The sequence below is a fragment of the Xenopus laevis genome, chromosome 7L, assembly GCF_017654675.1.
Source record: "Xenopus laevis strain J_2021 chromosome 7L, Xenopus_laevis_v10.1, whole genome shotgun sequence".
NCBI classification, from domain to species: domain Eukaryota; kingdom Metazoa; phylum Chordata; class Amphibia; order Anura; family Pipidae; genus Xenopus; species Xenopus laevis.
The window spans coordinates 8,238,710-8,257,690 of record NC_054383.1 but is presented as its reverse complement, the minus strand read 5'-3'; the positions used below and the strand labels follow the sequence as shown (position 1 = coordinate 8,257,690).

The 18,981-nt window shown below is 41.2% G+C and overlaps 1 protein-coding gene across 1 annotated transcript; it reads right to left on the bottom strand.

Annotated features, from left to right (window-relative positions):
* Positions 1 to 433: 433 nt before the first annotated feature.
* LOC108695739 (putative neutral ceramidase C) lies at positions 434 to 18,758 on the bottom strand. Its single transcript, XM_041570197.1, has 21 exons — positions 18,627 to 18,758; positions 15,358 to 15,486; positions 14,101 to 14,294; positions 13,384 to 13,533; positions 13,057 to 13,233; positions 12,714 to 12,841; positions 12,495 to 12,572; positions 10,980 to 11,100; positions 10,712 to 10,837; positions 10,063 to 10,149; positions 9,566 to 9,670; positions 7,710 to 7,791; positions 6,837 to 6,952; positions 6,374 to 6,468; positions 5,795 to 5,834; positions 4,310 to 4,405; positions 3,681 to 3,776; positions 3,124 to 3,276; positions 2,251 to 2,310; positions 1,257 to 1,333; positions 434 to 638 (listed from the first exon to the last, which is right to left on the bottom strand). Exons 2-21 carry the CDS (start codon positions 15,470 to 15,472, stop codon positions 461 to 463), a joined length of 2,274 nt encoding a protein of 757 aa, XP_041426131.1. The 5' UTR covers positions 15,473 to 15,486; positions 18,627 to 18,758; the 3' UTR covers positions 434 to 460.
* Between the last annotated feature and the right edge of the window lie 223 nt (positions 18,759 to 18,981).

The window sequence follows — 18,981 nt, the reverse complement described above, 5'->3', positions numbered from 1 at the left end:
TGGTTACCTTCCCATTGTTCTGTTGTTAGACTGCTGGGGGGTGATATCACTCCAACTTGCAGTACAGCAGTAAAGAGTGACTGAAGTTTTATCAAAGCAGAAGTCACATGACTGGGGCAGCTGTGAAACTGACAATATGTCTAGCCCGATGTCAGATTTCAAAATTAAATATAAAAAAAATACGAATTTCAGTGCAGAATTCTGCTGGAGCAGCACTATTAACTGATGCATTTTGAATAAAAAGAATTTCCCATGACAGTATCCCTTTAACTTTAGTTTCTATTTGCAGTGCTTTCTAGCCCAAGTGAATGAATATGTATAAAAGATCCACTGAAGACAAAGCTGATCACAAATAGAGGAGTGGAAAAAAAACAGCAGTCATTGCTCAAAAAATGTTCCTAAATACAGAGCATAAATATTTGAGTCAAATGAGCCATTTTTATTAATTTATTTATCTTCGTCACAGGACTTGAAACAATTCAGATGAACCAATATAAACTTGAGGAACAGGAAAACTGCTTCGGGGTTGGTAGTAGCCATAAGCCTCAATATAGTAGATTCCCGGCTGAGTGGATAAAGGAATGTGCCATTCAGCAGTGCCGTTGCTCTGATTGTCGGGGCCTTTGTGCCAGTAATATCTGCCAAACAAACAAAGGACTTTGATTAGCAATACTTTGCAGTTCTGCCTTTTACCAGCCAAAGAAATTCTTGTGTTACTGTTCCTTAAGGGCAGAGACACACGCAAAGATTCGGGGAGATTTAGTCGCCCGGTGACAAATCGCCTCTTCTTCGGGCGACTAATCTCCCGAAAACCTTTCCACCGGCTACAATCTACATCGCCAGCAGGATGGCGCTTAATTTTCTGAAGTCGCCCGAAGTTTCCTCGTGAGGCAACTTCGGCCGACTTTGGAAAACGAAGCTCTCCATGTGCCATCCTGCCGGCGATTTAGATTCTAGCCAGTGGGAAGGCAGTTCGGGGAGATTAGTCGCCCGAAGAAGAGGCGATTTGTCGCTGGGTGACTAAATCTCTCTGAATCTCGCATGTGTCTCTGCCCTAGCCCTGATTCTTGGCAGCACAACAATACCATCCATTAGGTGGGGCCAAAGAGACTCCTAATGACTCCTCACTCACTTTATTAACTACCTGAGGGCTATTTGCACCCATGCAACAAGAATAAAAGACTCTCCTATAAGACAAACACTAAGGAAAACAAATATGGGTTGTATAGTGTTTAATAGGGATTTATATGACTCACCTGGTCTCCCAAGAGGCATCATTATATAGTATGGCACGTGATCTATTTTTCCTTACAATGACATATGATGAATCCAGCTGGAAGACAATTAATTGAACGTATCTTATGTGACAGAGGAACATTAGGCACAAAGGTCATAGGTAAGCAAATGTCATGATCAAATCTGCCCAGTGCCAGTGTATTCCTTTAGTCCAATTTTCAGTTGAGATAGAAAAATAAAGGGGTGTTATTTGTGTTATTTTTGTCCTTGTTTCTGGGATATTACAGCGGTAGAACAATTCGTAGAGTTGCCTTGGGGTCCTGGGTTCAGTTCCAGCCAGGGCACTATCTGCATTGTCCTTATGTGAACAAATACGTTACTGATTAGGTTCATTGGCCAGTCAGATTTTCTAGTTTAAGCAATCCAATATATTGCAAGTCCATGACAATATAATCGCTCTGTGCAATTTAGTCAGGCGCAAGTCTATGATTACGTGTTTATGACACGAAACGCGTAAGGCTGTGGACACAATAAACTTTCTTCACTTTGAACTATTGCCTGGTGGAAGTTTGCCTTCATTGAGTGCCTGCTCCCAATTGGTTTTTCGGTTAGTCAGGCGCATGGATTGCATTCGGGGATTAAAACCTTAATTCGTTTAGGGTCAGGGCACACGCTCAGATTCGGGGAGATTAGTCGCCCGGCGACAAATCTCCTCTTCTTCGGGGCGACTAATCTCCACTGCGTCCTGCCGGCTAGAATGTAAATCGCGGGCGGAATGGCACTCACGAGGAAACTTCGGGTGACTTCGGAAAACAAAGCGATCTAAATGCCATCCCACCAGCGATTTACATTCTAGCCGGTGGGAAGGCAGTTCTGGAAGATTAGTCTCCCCAACGAAGTGGAGATTTGTCGCCGGGCGACTAATCTCCCCGAATCTGAGCATGTGCCCTGACCCTTATAAGGAAAACCAAAGTTATAAGATACTACATTTCAATATGTCGATAGGTTACTCACCATTTTATCAATTCCACTTCGTGGGTTTGCCGCAACAAATGTCACCGAAACAACATCTCCCTGAAAACAGCACAAGATGGAAAATATTGTCCAAGAGAATCACAGTGGGTTCATTAAAATTCACTGGGAAATAACATTAGCAGTCTAAGGCATTTGAATTTGACTTTTTAAGTTCAAATCCCCCTTGGTGGTCTATCCTTTGGTCAAGGCAACCTGCTTAGCTCATCTAAGTTACAGATATAGGAAAATACTGTTGTATCAGCCATTCAGACGTAGATCCAAGAATATCTAGGGCAGCAAGTAAGTGTTAAATGCATATTACTCCCAAACTGAACTTTAACATGTACTTTTGGGGGTTTCTAGAAGAGCATTCTCCCTAAATCTCACCCAAATAAGTCTTTTGATCTAACCCCACTGCCACTGCTCTAAGTCCCACCAAAGGGCACCAGCAAACCACTACCGTAAGGTCATATGAAACAGCAAGAGCCAAGTATCCCAGCTTCCCACATTGTTTTGAACAATGCCCAAAACAATGTGCTAATTCTGGTTATTGGTGGGTACAGCTTTGCCAGGCATCTTTGGAGAAAGTGCTCCTGAGGCTGATCAGACAAAGATGGTCATCTAGTTTTGACTGAAAGTGCAGGGCAGAGTTTAAAGTGAAAAAAAGGCACAAACAATATCTATTTTTGCACATATATTTAAGATGGGAGAGGCACTTGTATTTTCTAGGATAAGCATGTGAGCGAAATATCTACAACTACTGAACCAAACAGCTAAAATGAAAGTGGACTCTACATAATAAGGAGGGTAGATACAGGTATACTAAAGATACTACCGCTGGTAAAGAAGAATTTTTAAAAGTTTCATACTTACAGGCCGATACCGAGGGTTGACGTCTACGAGAACATCCCCAAAGTTTTTGTTGGTAGGAGTATTGTCTGGTGGCACAGGTGGAAGATTGTTGGGAAGGAGGTTCTCACTGATGAGAGGTGGATGTGGGCCTATTGGCAATTCATTTGTTGTGTTCTATGGACATGAGAAACATGGGAACTTAAAGTGTAAGAATTAGTTAAGTTTATTTTATTTTTTTAAAAAAAGGTATTTTTTCCTCTTTATCTGGTTTGTAAAATATTGATGAGCAGTAAAGGAGGCTTCAAGGCCAAGATCACAGTCAACTCTGCTGAATGCAGGTAGCAGGGGACTGGGGGGGATATGGGGACCACTGGGGCTATTGCCCCAGTTACAATCCCTTCCACCACTGACCTTCAACCTGGGCATCTCAGAGTATATAGGGGGGGAAATGGGCATTCACCTCAAATCTTGTCCTAACTGGTCGTCAGACTATGTCCCCCAGCCGCTGCTTGGGAGGGTATGGCAGCCCCATAGTTTCAGAACCAATGGGATAAAACATTAATAACAGCTCTGTTTACCTGTACAATAGCTTTGGCCAGACTGCCGAACAACTGCAAGTAAGCAGAAAGTGTATGAGGCCCGTAGATTGTAGAGGCCGCCTCGTACCTTTGTGCCTAAAAAAAAAACAAACATTAGGGGAGTTATTTACTAAAACTCTTTTTCTAACCAGGCTTTTTGGGGCAAAAACTTGACTTTTTCATGGGAAAAAAACAAAAATCTTTGAAGATTTTTTAAACCCCAAAATCAGCCATCGCAAACCTGTCAAGGTCATGTATATGTCCCTATCCCAAGGTGAAGTTATTATGGTTTGCGCTGGGTTTAGCCCGATAATCATTTGTTTGATTTGGCTGGTGGTGCAGTAAGTTCATGTTTATGTTTAGTATACAAAATACAGTATTTCTAGCCTTATTCTATTTTAGTCTTTACTTGCCCTTTAAGCCACACGCCATAGAAATTTCCTTTTGCCATATTAAGCCTGCTCTTGGTTCCTCAGTTCTAATGAGATCAGTTTATGGAATTTCTATATTCTATAAAGTTAATGTGCTGATGAACCATTTAGAAGGATGGCACCCAAATAGAAGCAAACAAATCGAGTCAAGGAATATTAATGAGAAATATTTCTGATGTGTTAAATTGAAGCATTTACCTGATATTCTTCATAGGTGGTGACATAGTGAGTGTAGACATTACAGAGACCAGCAAGGACAACTTCTGTGTTGAGGGTTTCAGATGGGTCAAGTATCTAAGATATTTGTAAATTAATTAGATATGAGCAGATTTTATAAGAACTAAACTTAAAGTACAGGAACTTTGGAACTTTGAGTAACTGGCAGCAATGGTGGGACAATACCAGACCCTTTAAAGGTGTGTAATGTCCCAGAGGCTGCTTAAAAGTGCCACTGACACTTGTTGTATCTTCTGTCCCAGAACATGTGGATATAAAATGCTTGTCCTACTGCACAGAAAGAGGTGGACCATGCTGATCTAAATCACAGTCTCCAGTGAAAAGACCAAACGTCATGGACTTGTTCTAATATATTTGAAACCAGATATGTTGAACCTTTGTTCCTAGAGTTGACTCAAAATGAGGTCTGGTTTCTCTAGGACAGCAGTAATCTCTGGTCTAAGGAAAGAAGTGATCCTACTTCCATTGTCCTTCAAATTGGTGGTTGGTCAACTTTATGGTTCTGAAATAAGGAAAAGACCTGTACTGAAAGGGTCATTGGCTTCTACTACACTGTATTTACACTGAAACTAGTATGTTAAAAAAAATAAAGTCTACTTCGCACTATAGGTCCACACTTTAGATTGACCAGTAAGAGATGTGGGCAGATCAGACCCAAACACTACTGGTTTTGGGGTCTGTTGTCAGAGGGGCAAGTACTGTAGTTACACTGAGTACAGTGGTTTAGATACAGGTTTCAGGTGTGCAAATGAGACATTAGAGGGAAGCAATGCTGTTCTTTCCAGCATTGTCTATGGCCCCTGTATTACTCTGACACTGGTTCTGCATAACAGACAGAACTTTGGAGCACAGATTAGAGCAGAAGTTTTTGTTCCTTTGGAAACTGAATGTTGAGCATGCAAAAAATGTGTATTTGTATTTGGAAACTATGGTTAGACTAAGGCAGAGGTCCCCATCCAGTGGCTCACAAGCAACATGTTACTCACCAACGCCTTAGATGTTGCTCCCAGTGGCCTCAAAGCAGGTGCTTATTTTTTCATTCCAGGATTGGGGGCAAATTTTGGTTGTATAAAAACCAGGTTTACAGCCAAACAGAGCCTCCTATAGGCTGCCAGTCCACATAACGCTACCAAATAGCTAATCATAGCCTTTAATTGGCACCCCCAGGAACGTTTGGAAGTTTTTGTTGCTCCCCAACACTTTTTACATTGGAATGTGGCTAAAAAAAGGTTGGGGATCCCTGGACTAAGGAATAGCTATGATCTTGTACCCTTAAATCCAATTAATATAAAATGCATAGTACTTTCCAAAGCCATCTAAGTAGATGGGACATGTGTGTTTGTAATGCCTTTATAGAACTGTTAGAAAGGCATGAAATATGAATGTTATCATAAATTTAATTTACTTTAGTCAAAATAGGCAAATACAGACTTAGAGGACCTTTACCTTCTTCACTTCTTCTCGTAGTCTTCTTCCTGCCATTGTTCTGAGAAGAAAGTATCTTTTAGATTGTGTACTGTGCTTAGTGTCTAGTTTTAGTTTCATGTCGCTCTGCATGAGTCTATAGGAAGGAATTATTTTTTATTTTCCTGTGCCTTCGCTAGATACTGAATAGATACCCATCTATCTATTGATCACTCTCTAGCTCTGTGTCTTTTTTGTGTATCATATGTGTTATTTGACATTGATGGCCCACACATAGATGTAGACAGTGTTTAATATAATTGGTATTATATAGACATACTGTGGAAGAAGAAGTAGAAGAAGAAGAAGAAGAAGAAGAAGAAGAAGAACAAGAACAAGAACAAGAACAAGAACAAGAACAAGAACAAGAAATAGAAGAAGAAGAAGAAGAAGAAGAAGAAGAAGAAGAAGAAGAAGAGGTAATGTACTTATTCTTTATACACTTGAGAAGATCCTTCATATAGGTGGTAATGATCCTTCCTTCAGATTCATAGGCATATATGGACTATATACTAGCACTATTTATATTTTATGATTCTATGGTATAATATTTATACATACGTAAACTCTGCTGGCAATGCTAGTAATGCGATGGACCCGACAGTGAACATCTGAACATCAACGATTGTTGGATGCCAAGGAATTGGCTTCACCATCTATCAAAGCAGAAGAAAGAAAATGTCTACTGTTATTCTATGAAAGAAAATGAGTGGCATGCATGGTAGGCTCCAAATCTGGCCAATAGTATGTTGCAGTTGTAGAGTTGACCCCAGCCATTTACACATACATCTATCCACATTTGTTTTAATAAATATATTTCTATCACTCCACTGACTCAAGCATTCTCAACAGTTGTCAAGAATTCTCAGTTTTATAGACCATTAAAGTCAATCTACCCCTAACCCATAACCTAGAATAGGTAATATGTGTTCTTGATTATATTCACCAACAAGGAAATTTAAGAGACAAGTTATAAATACCCAGAGCAAAAAATCTACAAGAAATGGACTCAAATATACTGTACCTCTCCTGTATTTATCAATATGGGTTTGGGCTTGTGACATTCCTGTGTTTCTTTTGATGGAGCTCCCAGATAAGCATCCCGAATTGCATCCCAATACAGATCCCCTTCTAATGTTCCTGTTGAAGGAGTTTATAATCACGTTGCAGGAGTTTTGATATTGAGAGTAGGGATGCACCGAATCCAGGATTTGGTTCGGGATTCAGCCAGGATTCGGCCTTTTTCAGCAGGATTCGGATTCGGCCAAATCCTTCTGCCAGGCCGAACCGAATCCTAATTTGCATATGCAAATTAAGGGCGGGGAGGTAAATTGCGTGACTTTTTGTCACAAAACAAGGAAGTAAAATTTGTTTTCCCCTATGCTAATTAGGATTCGGATTCGGTTCAGTATTTGGCCGAATCTTTCACCAAGGATTCGGGGGTTCGGCTGAATCCAAAAAAGTAGATTCGGTGCATCCCTAATTGAGAGGTTCCAGCATGAGGCCTCTTTATAAATGTTTGTGTATTTACAAAACACAATGTGCAGAGTAGACCTAACTCAAGATTCCTAGAGAGATATACCCTGCTGCATAAATTTTAAATGGATCAGTACCCATTTGCATCCAGCAGTATTGGACTAGGGAGGTCAACTGGAAAACAGTAAACCACGGTCCCTCTCTTCTAGATATTTTTCATTGTTCAGTTTCCATAGTGTCTTCTGTCATCAATTCTTCCATAATGAAAACTGGAATTTGCATAATATAGAGCATGCAAGGTCAACTGGTTGGTGATTAGGAGGGCCCACAACTGTTTGGTTTTTTTTTTTAAAGGACTCTGTTAAAAATATACACAAATTGAATAGTTGGTTTGGTTTATGGAGTAGACATACTGGTTTACCTTGTGTAAAGTTGATTGAACCAGCTCCATCAATGGTCCCAGCTGCAAAGCTGTACCCCAGGGCAGGCTTGCAGGTTTTTACCTTTCAGAGAGAGCAACAATAAATCCTTTCCAGTTCAAAGAACAATGTGAAATAACTGATTTTAATCTGCCACGTTATAGTTTTGTAAAATAGTGTTAAACATGTAACTTTTACAAATACAGTATGTCTGTTGTATAACTGCTGTACTGGTAGAACTTTACTCTAGAAGACAATGTTCCTGTTACAATATAAACCTTGTTACCACATATCAGTATGTATTGGTAGTATTACTGTTTTAGGTAACAAAAGACACACGTCCATCACATTCTACCTTCTATATCTATATAAAACTTGTCTAACTACTAGTTTATCCAGAGGAAGACAAATAGCCCAAACTGAAGCCTCTCCAATTTGCCTCAGAGGGGGGAAATCCCTTCCTGGCTCATTATTTTCTCATTCAAAACAATCCAACCCCTTATAGAGAATCTGCCAGTACAACTGATTCAGGGAAAATAATTTCATGACTTTACAGCCCACACTGTAGAAAACCTTTGAATATTAAGATGGACTCTAATTTTTACTGAATGGATACCCTTGTGTCTAATGTAAGGACCTTCTGGTAAATAAATTATGAGTGAGTTTATTATATGGTCCTCATATATTTATACAAAGTTATCATATCCTCCCTTAAGTGCCTCTTCTCCATTGTGAAAAACCCCAACTTGGCCAGTCTTTCCTCGTAACTGAGATGTTCCATATCTTTTACCAGCTTCTTTGGTCCCTGTAATTGAATGTCCCATTTGAACTGACCAAAATTGCAGGGCATATTCTAGATGGGGCCTTACCAATGCTTTGTAAAGAGGAAGAATGACCCTCCCATCCAGTGAATCTTTGCCTCTTCTATTACAGCTCAAGACCTTGTTTGCCCTTGCAGCTGCTGACTGGCTTGCTACAGCCAAGTAGAGAATGTCCCATTAACAACCACCCTCTGTACCCGATCCTGTAACCAGTTTCCGCTCCATGTGAAAATTACTTCATTAACCCCAACAGACCTTGGTTTAGAAAGTAGTAGTTTATGGGACACGCATCATGAAAAGCAGTTAAATTTGCTTTCCTTCATGAAGCCATGATTAATTCTCATAATGTCATTCTCCAGAACATAATCTTGAATGTAATCCAATAAAAATAATTCAAATAACTGTCAAATTTACAGGCCTATAATTCCCAGTCTGAGATCGTTAATCCTTTTTGATATTAGAATTACATCAGCTTTCCTCCAGTGGTCCCAAACTTTAGAGGGACGACGCTATTAATCCACTATTTTGGATTCGGTCGAATCCCCGAATCCATCTCGGAAGATTCAGCCGAATACCAAACCGAATCCTAATTTGCATATGCAAATTAGGGGCGGGAAAGGAAAAAGTGTAAAAAAATTGGTTTACTTCCGTGTTTTGTAACAAAAAGTCATGTGAAATCCCCCCTCCCCACAATTTGCATATGCAAATTAGGATTCGGATTCGGTCCGGCCAGGCACAAGGATTCGGCTGAATCCGAATCCTGCTGAAAAAGGCGGAATCTTGGCCGAATCCCGCACCGAATCCTGGATTCGGTGCATCCCTGATTTTAATATATATTGTTAAAACAGAACAGCTTATGGAAGTTTGTGAGGGTGGGCCTAATATATATTTACTTGGGGCGCATTGTTGGCTATTGTGTCACTCATAGCATAAGCACTGGCATTTACTGTATCTCAACAGCTGCTGGGTCTGCCTTCTCCGCAGCTACCCCAAGTGATGTAACATGGCTGCCAGCATAGTGAAGTATTAATACTTACAGTGTGAGTATCATTCAACATCAACGTGACGTTACTCATATCTACCCACTGATGAGCGAAACTCACTTTCTTGTCAAGCTCATTGGAAGCATTATCATACAGCTCCTTTATGGAAAGGAATATGGTCAGTCGTGGAAGCAAGAACCCAGTGCAAGTACATGAATATGATTAGACTTGGGTTTGGGGTAACTATGTGGCATTACTGTACCCTTCTATTTCACTATAGATCATAAGAAAAATGATCATTCTCATGAGAAAGACACACAACTCCATTCTTATACAGTTAGCCAGTATTTTCCCTAGGGTTCAAAAGAATTTAATGGACCAAATGGGTTGGAAAGTTGGGTTTCTATCCCAAAATATCTTTATGAAGCCTTCTTCTAATCCTGCATAAATCACCATTACTTCCATGACAGTATCTCTGCCGGAGGCCACATGCATTTCATATTCTACTTTCTGCATGTTACCAGAATTATACAGTATATCTGTTTACCTACCTTAGCCTTTAGAAAGATTTGTTCTCCAATTATTTTGGTACTTTCAAACATATCCTTCCCAGGCCCCAGAGCCATGCACGCCGCTGACTGTTAATGAGCAAAGAGATAACATATTTAGAAATTGAGATTATTGCATCTCAAAGACTTATGTGTAAATGATACATCTGATAGGGCTGCAAATTACAGAGATGGGAATAACCTACGGTTCACACGCTGAGCTGTCTGTAGACTGGGGTGAATAAGAGATATTGCCCTAGATCCAAAACATTGGAGCAGATTCAATTCAGTGAGGAAAAAGGTTTATCACGTGAAAACCTATGGACAAGATTCATGAGATGCAACTCAATCCAGAAAAACTTATCTCACTGTTTATCATTGGAAAATTCTATTGAAGTCTATGGGAAAAAACTGCAAGTGAACTTGGAGAAAAGTTTTTTTCTCCTCAAATGGAATCTCGTCCATGAGTTTTCACGTGATAAACCATGAGATAACTTTTTCTCACTGAATTGAATCTGGCTCATTGTTGGGTAACAGGACATCAGAGGACAAGAGGGCAGTCGTAGAGCAAAATGGCAACAGTGACACGTTCCATGTAACATTATAGAAGGAGGAATGTTTTTATCTTCTTTTGAAATCGCCCCACACTTACCCCTCCAACTTGGCAGGTGCTGGTCGGGTTGTCACAAGTCTCATTTGTGTTTCCACAGTGAGGGCCCATAGTATTTGGAGACACGTCGCCAAGGTTTGAGGGTGAAAATGCAGCAACAAATGATCCCTGTATGGGAAAAAGATATACTATATAGCTTAGGTATCTTCAAAAATACTAGTGTCATAAAAGTGTAAGACTATTGGTAATGCCTGAGGGTTGATTGGAAGCTCCACCGCAGCTTATGGGTTCCATGCATATCTATACCCACCTTGCCGGGCAAAGATCCAGAATTTTTCTCTTGCTCAAACAGGTAAGAAGCATAGCCCAGGTTGTCGCTACTAATAAGTTTGTTGGTGTTGGCCATGCTGACTGCATGCACTGCAAACCAGCTGCAAACAATAAGGAAAATACTGCATTGGCAATTTTTTTAAAAAGTCAACTTAACCTATAAAAAAACAACATATTTCATCTGCTTGACATGGGGTGTTCTATTATAACACCTAACTATATGTTATATAGTTAGGTCTTCATAGTGAAACTCTTTAAAGGAGTTTGGTCTTTCTTGGGTGTCCATAAAACAACCATCTACAAGTAATTAAAGGCCAACCTAGAATACCAGGAGCAATACAAAGGCCTCCTATTCATTTAAGAAATAATCATTTTTTCTAGTCAGATGATGGGATATTTGTTTTCCTTAAAGGGATACTGTCATGGGAAAAAATATTGCACCAGTTAATAGTGCTGCTTCAGCAGAATTCTGTACTGGAATCCGTTTCTCAAAAGAGCAAACAGATTTTTCTACATTTAATTTTGAAATCGGACATGGGGCTAGACATATTGTCAGTTTCCCAGCTGCCCCCAGTCATGTGACTTGTGCTCTGATAAACTTCAGGCACTCTTTAGTGCAAATTTGAGTGACATCACCAGTGCCGGATTTCATTGACGGGTGCCCCTAGGCCGTGCGGTCCGACCAGGCGGCCGCGCGGTCCGACCAGGCGGCCGCGCGGTCCTAGCGCCCACCTCACCTCCCCTTGCCAGCGCACACGTCCCCATAATGCGGCTGGGCGGCATGCGGCCCCTATTTTTTTGCCGCCCTAGGCCCGGGCCTATGCGGCCTTGCCACAAATCCGGGCCTGGACATCACCCTCCCCCCCCAGCAGCCTAACAACAGAACAAGCCTAACAACAGAACAATGGGAAGGTAACCAGATAACAGCTCCCTAACACAAGATAACAGCTGCCTGGTAGATCTAAGAACAACACTCAATAGTAAAATCCAGGTCCCACTGAGACACATTCAGTTACATTGATTAGGAGAAACAACAGCCTGCCAGAAAGCAGTTCCATCCTAAAGTGCTGGCTCTTTCTGAAATCACATGACCTGAGATGCACCTACACACCAATATTACAACTAAATACACTTGCTGGTTCAGGAATGACATTGTATATTGTAGAGTGAATTATTTGCAGTGTAAACAGTGTCATTTAGAAATAAAAACTACATCATAAAAATCATGTCAGAATCCCTTTAAATACAATGGTTGTCTATGTGGCTCTAGTGGTGCTCAATGTGAAGTAACGCGCATGGTCAGAGTAACACCATATGAAGGAACGTATCTGTGATGTTAATCTTTGTGTTGGTGGAAATATCTGAGCAAATACAGGACTCTATTGTTTTATTCTAGAATGTGTCTTGCAGTTCTAGAAATCCTCCTGAGCTCCTCAACTTTAACGAGGAACTGAAGACAACACAATCTATGTGTCTCTCATACTGGCACCATTACCTGATCATTCCCATGTCCTGGCCATACATATCCACCATCTTCAGGATGACCAAGTCTTTGTCCGTGTTGGAGGAGTACCTACAGAAGACACTGACATTATTGTTGCAGTCTTTCCAGAATAATGTTGTTTTAGACACTATAGGTTTAACTATTCATTCTGAATTGTTTCCTGGCTTTTGTGCCAATCAAACTTTCTTGCATTGTTCTATAATCACTCACCTGAGCCTCTCTGATTCTGGATTAAGGAGATAAGAGCTTGGACTTCTGTTAATTTGGCTGTTTTCTACTGTCCCTTTGTTTACAAAGATCCTCCCTCTCTTCATGTTCTGATGGGCCCTGTCAATGCTCTAGAAACAGAAAATAGTGCCAATACCTGAGCCATGCTAGCAGCTGATAAAATGAGCTTTTTACTTGGCAACGGGAAGTTTGCATGAAGCAATCAAATCAATCGTGGAGAAATAATCAGAAATTCAGATTCGAAAGCTCCAGGCAAGTATATGTCAATTGTTGACTGTTGATTGGCTGTAGCAAAGTAATGCTTATAAGCCACTAATAATAGTACCGTAACAATCCCTTTCACGATAGCGTTGGTTTGGGGCCTATCAAAGCCATTGCTCGCCAACACGAAGATGTTGTATTGGAAATACCCAGCAGGCCCTGAGTGGGTGTTGGAGGCGCTCAGTATGACGTTATCTGGTCTGTAGAGATTCCCATATTTTGCTTTCAGCTGTTCCATTACCTAAAGGGAAACCAGTTCCAGAGAATTACACCTTGAACCCTGTATATTTTATGGGTAAAGTTAGTTTTGCACACAATTAACTGCCTGAAGAAGATATAGTCCATTGATATAGTGCACACATTTATGTTTTCAGCCATATTTTCCACTCACCTCCAGACGGACACGCTGGGACATCATCCCGATATTAGCGCTGACATAAACCACCCGTTTGGAATCATCAGGCTCTGCTATAATGAAGGCACGACTGTACTGCCGCAAATGGAGCCCTGAAGCAATCTGGCCACTTTTTGCATATCCCATCTATGCCAGGGAATGTAAACACAAACACAACTTTAGATTTTATATCAGCGACATGGATCAGCCGATGTCTCGCTGGTTTAAGATACAGATCTCTATCTCACTGGCCCTCTATAAAGATGAAAGATCACGTGGTCCCCAGGTGGAGCTGCCCTACTAATGATAATCCACCTTGTTCTGGGTCTCACAGTCTAAAGGTGGCCATACATGGGCCGATAAAAGCTGCCGACAGACCGTGTCGGCAGCTTATTGGCCCGTGTATGGGGCCCCCCGACGGGCTTCACCGATCGAGATCTGGCCGAAAGTCAGGCAGATCTCGATCGGATGGGACAAAAAATCCCGTCGGATCGTGGCTGCATCTATTCGTTGATGCGGTCCCACGATCCGACCGCCCGTTTAGGCACCGTTAGGATCCGATATTGCCCACCTCAAGGTGGGCATATCGGAGGGAGATCCGCTCGTTTGGCGACATTGCCAAACGAGCGGATCTCTCAGTGTATGGGCACCTTAAGTGTCAGACTAAGTCTCCTGGGGAGCAATAGCCGCCAGTTGGCTGCAGGTTGTACCTACCATGGGGATTTCAGACAATGACCCCGTGCAGTCTGCTCTGCCAACCCCAATGCGGTAGGAGTCTGGGAAGGGATCAGGGGTTGTTGGGGAGGGTTTTCTTGTTGTTGTGGCAGTTGTAGAAGTTGTTGTTGTTGTTGGCTTGGTCGTTGTAGTGGGGGATTGCGATGTTTGTGGGAGATCAGTAGCTGTCACACCTGAACATAAAGAAATAAATATTATATCTGCTGGGGTGTCACTAAAACCCCATACTTAAAGGAGCACTAAACCCTAAGAATGAATGTGTCTAAAAATGCCTTATTTTATATACTGCACTTATTGCACCAGCCTAAAGTTTGAGCTTGTCAATAGCAGCAATGATCCAGGACTTCAAACTTGTCACAGGGGGTCACCATCTTGGAAAGTGTCTGTGACACTCACATGCTCAGTGGGCTCTGATTGGCTGTTGAGAAGCTAAGCTTAGGGCTCGTCACTAATCATCCAGCAGAAAATGAGCTTCCCTGGCTGTAATATAAGCTGATGCTACAGGTTTGCTGATTATTAAATTCTGATGCTAATTGCACTGGTTTCTGTGCTGCCATGTAGTAATTATGTGTATTAATTACTAATCAGCCTTATATTGTGACATTTCTATTCTATGTGTACTGTATATTGTGAGTGGGTCCCTAAGCTCAGTAAGTGACAGCAGCACAGAGCATGTGCAGTGAATCAGCAGAAAAGAAGATGGGGAGCTACTGGGGCATCTTTGGAGACACAGATCTTTACTGCTAAAGGGCTGTGGTTGCCTTGGGCTGGTACAGAAGCACAAAACATCATGTACAACATTTCTAGCTACTTCTTTAGTTAGGATTTAGTTCTCCTTTAAACCCTACTGTATTAAGTCACATTCATTAGAGGGTTCATTTTCAATGCAGACGGCAGTGTGCAAAGTGCAAACATTGGTTGCAATGAGCGTTTTTTTGTTTTTCTCTTCGCAAACTGCGATCTGCATTGCTTACATTGCCGCAGGCCTGTGCACTAGGCTGCACTCTATCTAAGAGTGGCAGGTGGGGGTATATATGTGTCCCTTAGCACTCTAGCCCTTGCACCCTGGGGAATCATATCAGGACTCCTTATATCTACTGTTGCAGAGTAAGATGGGCAACAGAACCCAAGAAAGTTTAGGATGTCTCCTTGGCACACTCCAAGTCCCAAGTCCAAGTATATTTTTTGTGGTTTTCATACAGCCATGGAAAAGAAACCATTTAAACTTTAACTCACCTTTAGAGTTGTTCTGCACGACAATGATTCCGGCTATGAGCCCAATGCAAATACACACGCTCAGTACTAACAGCACAATGAGGATCACCTCCAGTTTACTCAGATTCTTCCCCATCTTTAATTCTAAAGCTGCAGCAATAAAGAGAGAATAAAGCAGATACATACTGTAGAAGGATGGTAAGACCCCAACCCTATAACTCCTCATGGTAACTGATACTATAGATCAGGGGTCTGTGGCCCATTGGCTGCAATGAGATGCTGGATTTTGTCTCAGCAATAATTGGATAACCACAGCCTGAAAGTCTAACAATGAAATAACATGTTCTAAAAAAGATCATTGTGTCCTGGAACAAATGTCCTTTCTGCTTAGCCCCTGAACTAACTTAAAAGGGGTGGCCGTTGGCAAAAAAATTTGAATTTTGGTCAGGGTCTAGTAACCCGTGGCAACCAAACACCCATACTAACTGGTTACTATGGTTACTAGGCCTGGGTGTGAACTTTGAGCCTGTTATTACAGCAGCCTGTAAATGTTTATCTTGCTGATTTGAATGGAGGACGGGAAAGTGAATACATGAGCGTTTGAACAAAATACAAATGCCAATAATCACCAACGTTCCGTCTGCTGCAACAATAACCCGAGGCCCCTGTCATAGTGTCAATAGTAACTGCATTTAATTGAAACCACCATAGAAAATCTGTGTAGGATATGATATATCTAGTAACATCCAAGTTCTGTGTGTTACAAATAAATTCTGGTTGTCGGAGGGGTCGCTGACCCTTGATTTTTACTCTGCAAAGTTACAAATGTTATTGTTCTTGTTGTGGACCCCATAGTACTAGTGATGGGCGAATTTACGCTAATAAATTCGCTAAACGCCCGCGCGAAATTCGCGAATTTTTCGGCGAAGCGAAACGGCGCAAATTCGCCCATCACTACATAGTACATAAAATACAGCCTATAACTAAGTGTCATGTAGCACAAAACGCATCAGGTATTTTATGGACATGTAATGCTTAATAAACTTCTTTTTTTACTTTAAATGGACCGTCACATTGTCGTTTTTGGGTGCCGCTCATTTTCGTTGATATGGTTTAATCCACTGTAGGTTTGAGGCTTGGCTCCCAAGGCCCGGCATTTCTATTGGTGAGTCTACGCTACGTTTTATACATCTATGTGGCTATAGTTCTTCTTTGAACCCTATCAAATAGCAGCCTGGAGTTTTAACACATTCAGGAGGATCCTGAAATAACCCACGAGTCTCTAGACAAAATTAGGGGCCCTGTCCTGGGCAGATTTAGCCTTTATAATTCAGTTGAATGGAGCAGCCTGGAGGCGCAGAACTAAAATTCTGCGCCTCCATTCAACTGAATTTTACTGGATTTGTGGTGCCCGGACAGGAGCACAGGAGGTGAGCATTAAGAGGACAATTAATTTATATTAATGCTACTACTGTTATTCTATTGGTTTAGATTTAGCCTTTATGCCAATGTAAGACTGTCTGTTGTGGTCCCTGAAATCCCACCTATATACATAAAAGAATGAAATCCATCATTGACTCTTCAATGCTATTGTCAGTCTTCTAAATCTTCTATAATAATAACTTTTTACCTATGACAAGGGGGCCCATTTACTTAGTTCGAGTGAAGGAATAGAATAAAAAAAACTTTGAATTTCGAATCATTTTTTTGGCTACTTCGACTATCGAATTGGCTACTTTGACCTTCTACTACGACTTCGAATCGAACGATTCGAACTAAAAATCGTTTGGCTATTTGACCATTCGATAGTCGAAGTACTGTCTCTTTAAAAAAACTTTGACCCCCTAGTTCGCCACCTAAAACCTACCGAAGGTCCCCATAGGCTTTGCAATCTTTTTTTGGTCGAAGAAAAATCGTTCGATCAACAATTCAAAGGATTTAATCTTCGATCGAACGATTTTTCAAACTATTTGCGGTAAATCCTTCGACTTCGATATTCAAAGTCGAAGGATTTACATTCGACAGTCGAATATCAAAGGGTTAATTAACCCTCGATATTCGACCCTAGGTAAATCTGCCCCTAGGTGTGGTGGTGCCCAGGTGGAGCTGCCCTACTAATAATAATCCACCTTGTTCTGGGTCTCACAGTCTAAGGGGCCCATTTACTTAGTTCGAGTGAAGGAATAGAATAAAAAAAACTTCGAATTTCGAATGTTTTTTTTGGCTACTTCGACCATCGAATTGGCACTTCGACCTTCGACTTCAACTTCAAATCGAAAGTTTCAAACTAAAAATCGTTCGAATATTCCACCATTCGATAGTCAAAGTATTCTTTAAAAAAAACTTCGACCCCCTAGTTCGCCACCTAAAACCTACCGAAGTCAATGTTAGCCTACGGGGAAGGTCCCCATAGGCTTTGCAATCTTTTTGTTGGTCAAAGAAAAATAGTTTGATCGATGGATTGAAATCCTTCGAATCGAACAATTCGAAGGATTTAATCTTTCGACCGAGCGATTTTTCGTTCGGTCGAACTATTTGCGGTAAATCCTTCGACTTCGATATTCAAAGTCGAAGGATTTACATCCGACAGTCGAATATCGAGGGTTAATTAACCCTCAATATTCAACCCTAGGTAAATCTGCCCCTAGGTGTGGAAATACACTAAACGCGTGAGGTTGTTACTTGGATAAAGTTTCTTCTTACACCGCGTCCGAGGAGTTCCTGGAGTAGACAAAGTGAAGTGTTCTCCCCAAACTACGGGTTTGGGGCGCAGTACCCGGACTTCCAACGGAGAGCGGTGAGTGACCCTGATCTTTAAGATTATATTTAAGTTAAAGCAAGCGACGGGTTTGGGGCAGCTGCACCCGAACCACATCCGAAACTTGGTGAGACTTTAAAATTGTAAACACACAAATGTAAAACATAAACGACCAAGTGGTGAAGCGGAATGAAATAATTAATTAAGTCAGCAGCACCTGCATTGACCCGGTATTAGCCTTCTATAATAACAGCTGAAAGAAAACTCTCATTGTCAGTCCCCCAAAAACTTCCTCTGCCCCGACACCCAGACATTTATGGGCTTTTTACAAGACCAGGCCCAGGTCCTAAACTCTTATTATAGGAGGTTCTGCCTCTGCCCGTATATTTTCTAGCCATACCATTGTCAAATTGATTCTGTAAATGTGGTTATTTAGTAGATATTCATTAATAAAAAGAAATATACAGAGAGAGAAAATTGCCATAATCATAAATGTTGTGAATGAGACCTAAAGAGCATCCGGAATACTCACCTCCCTAAATAAGTCTGAGGGTTTCTGTGTTTGTCGTATTTCCTGTAAAGAAAGAACAGCAGGTTCCAGCTCGTTAGGGTTTTACCTAACGAGCTTCTCGTCAGCGTAACCAAGACCCAGATAATTCTGGGATCCTGCTCCTCTGAATGTAATTAGATTGCTGAAAGTCTGTCCCGCCTCCAATCAGCCGATAAGAACCCCAGTCATTATGACTCACTTTATTGCTCTATCAAATACAGAAGTTGCCAAAGGTCTTTATTGGGATTCTGTAATTTCAACATTTCCATAAGTTTTTGGAAGAAATTGGTAAGTTCCATCTTTAAGACGACTGCTTCAAGCTTCCATAGTTGAGCAG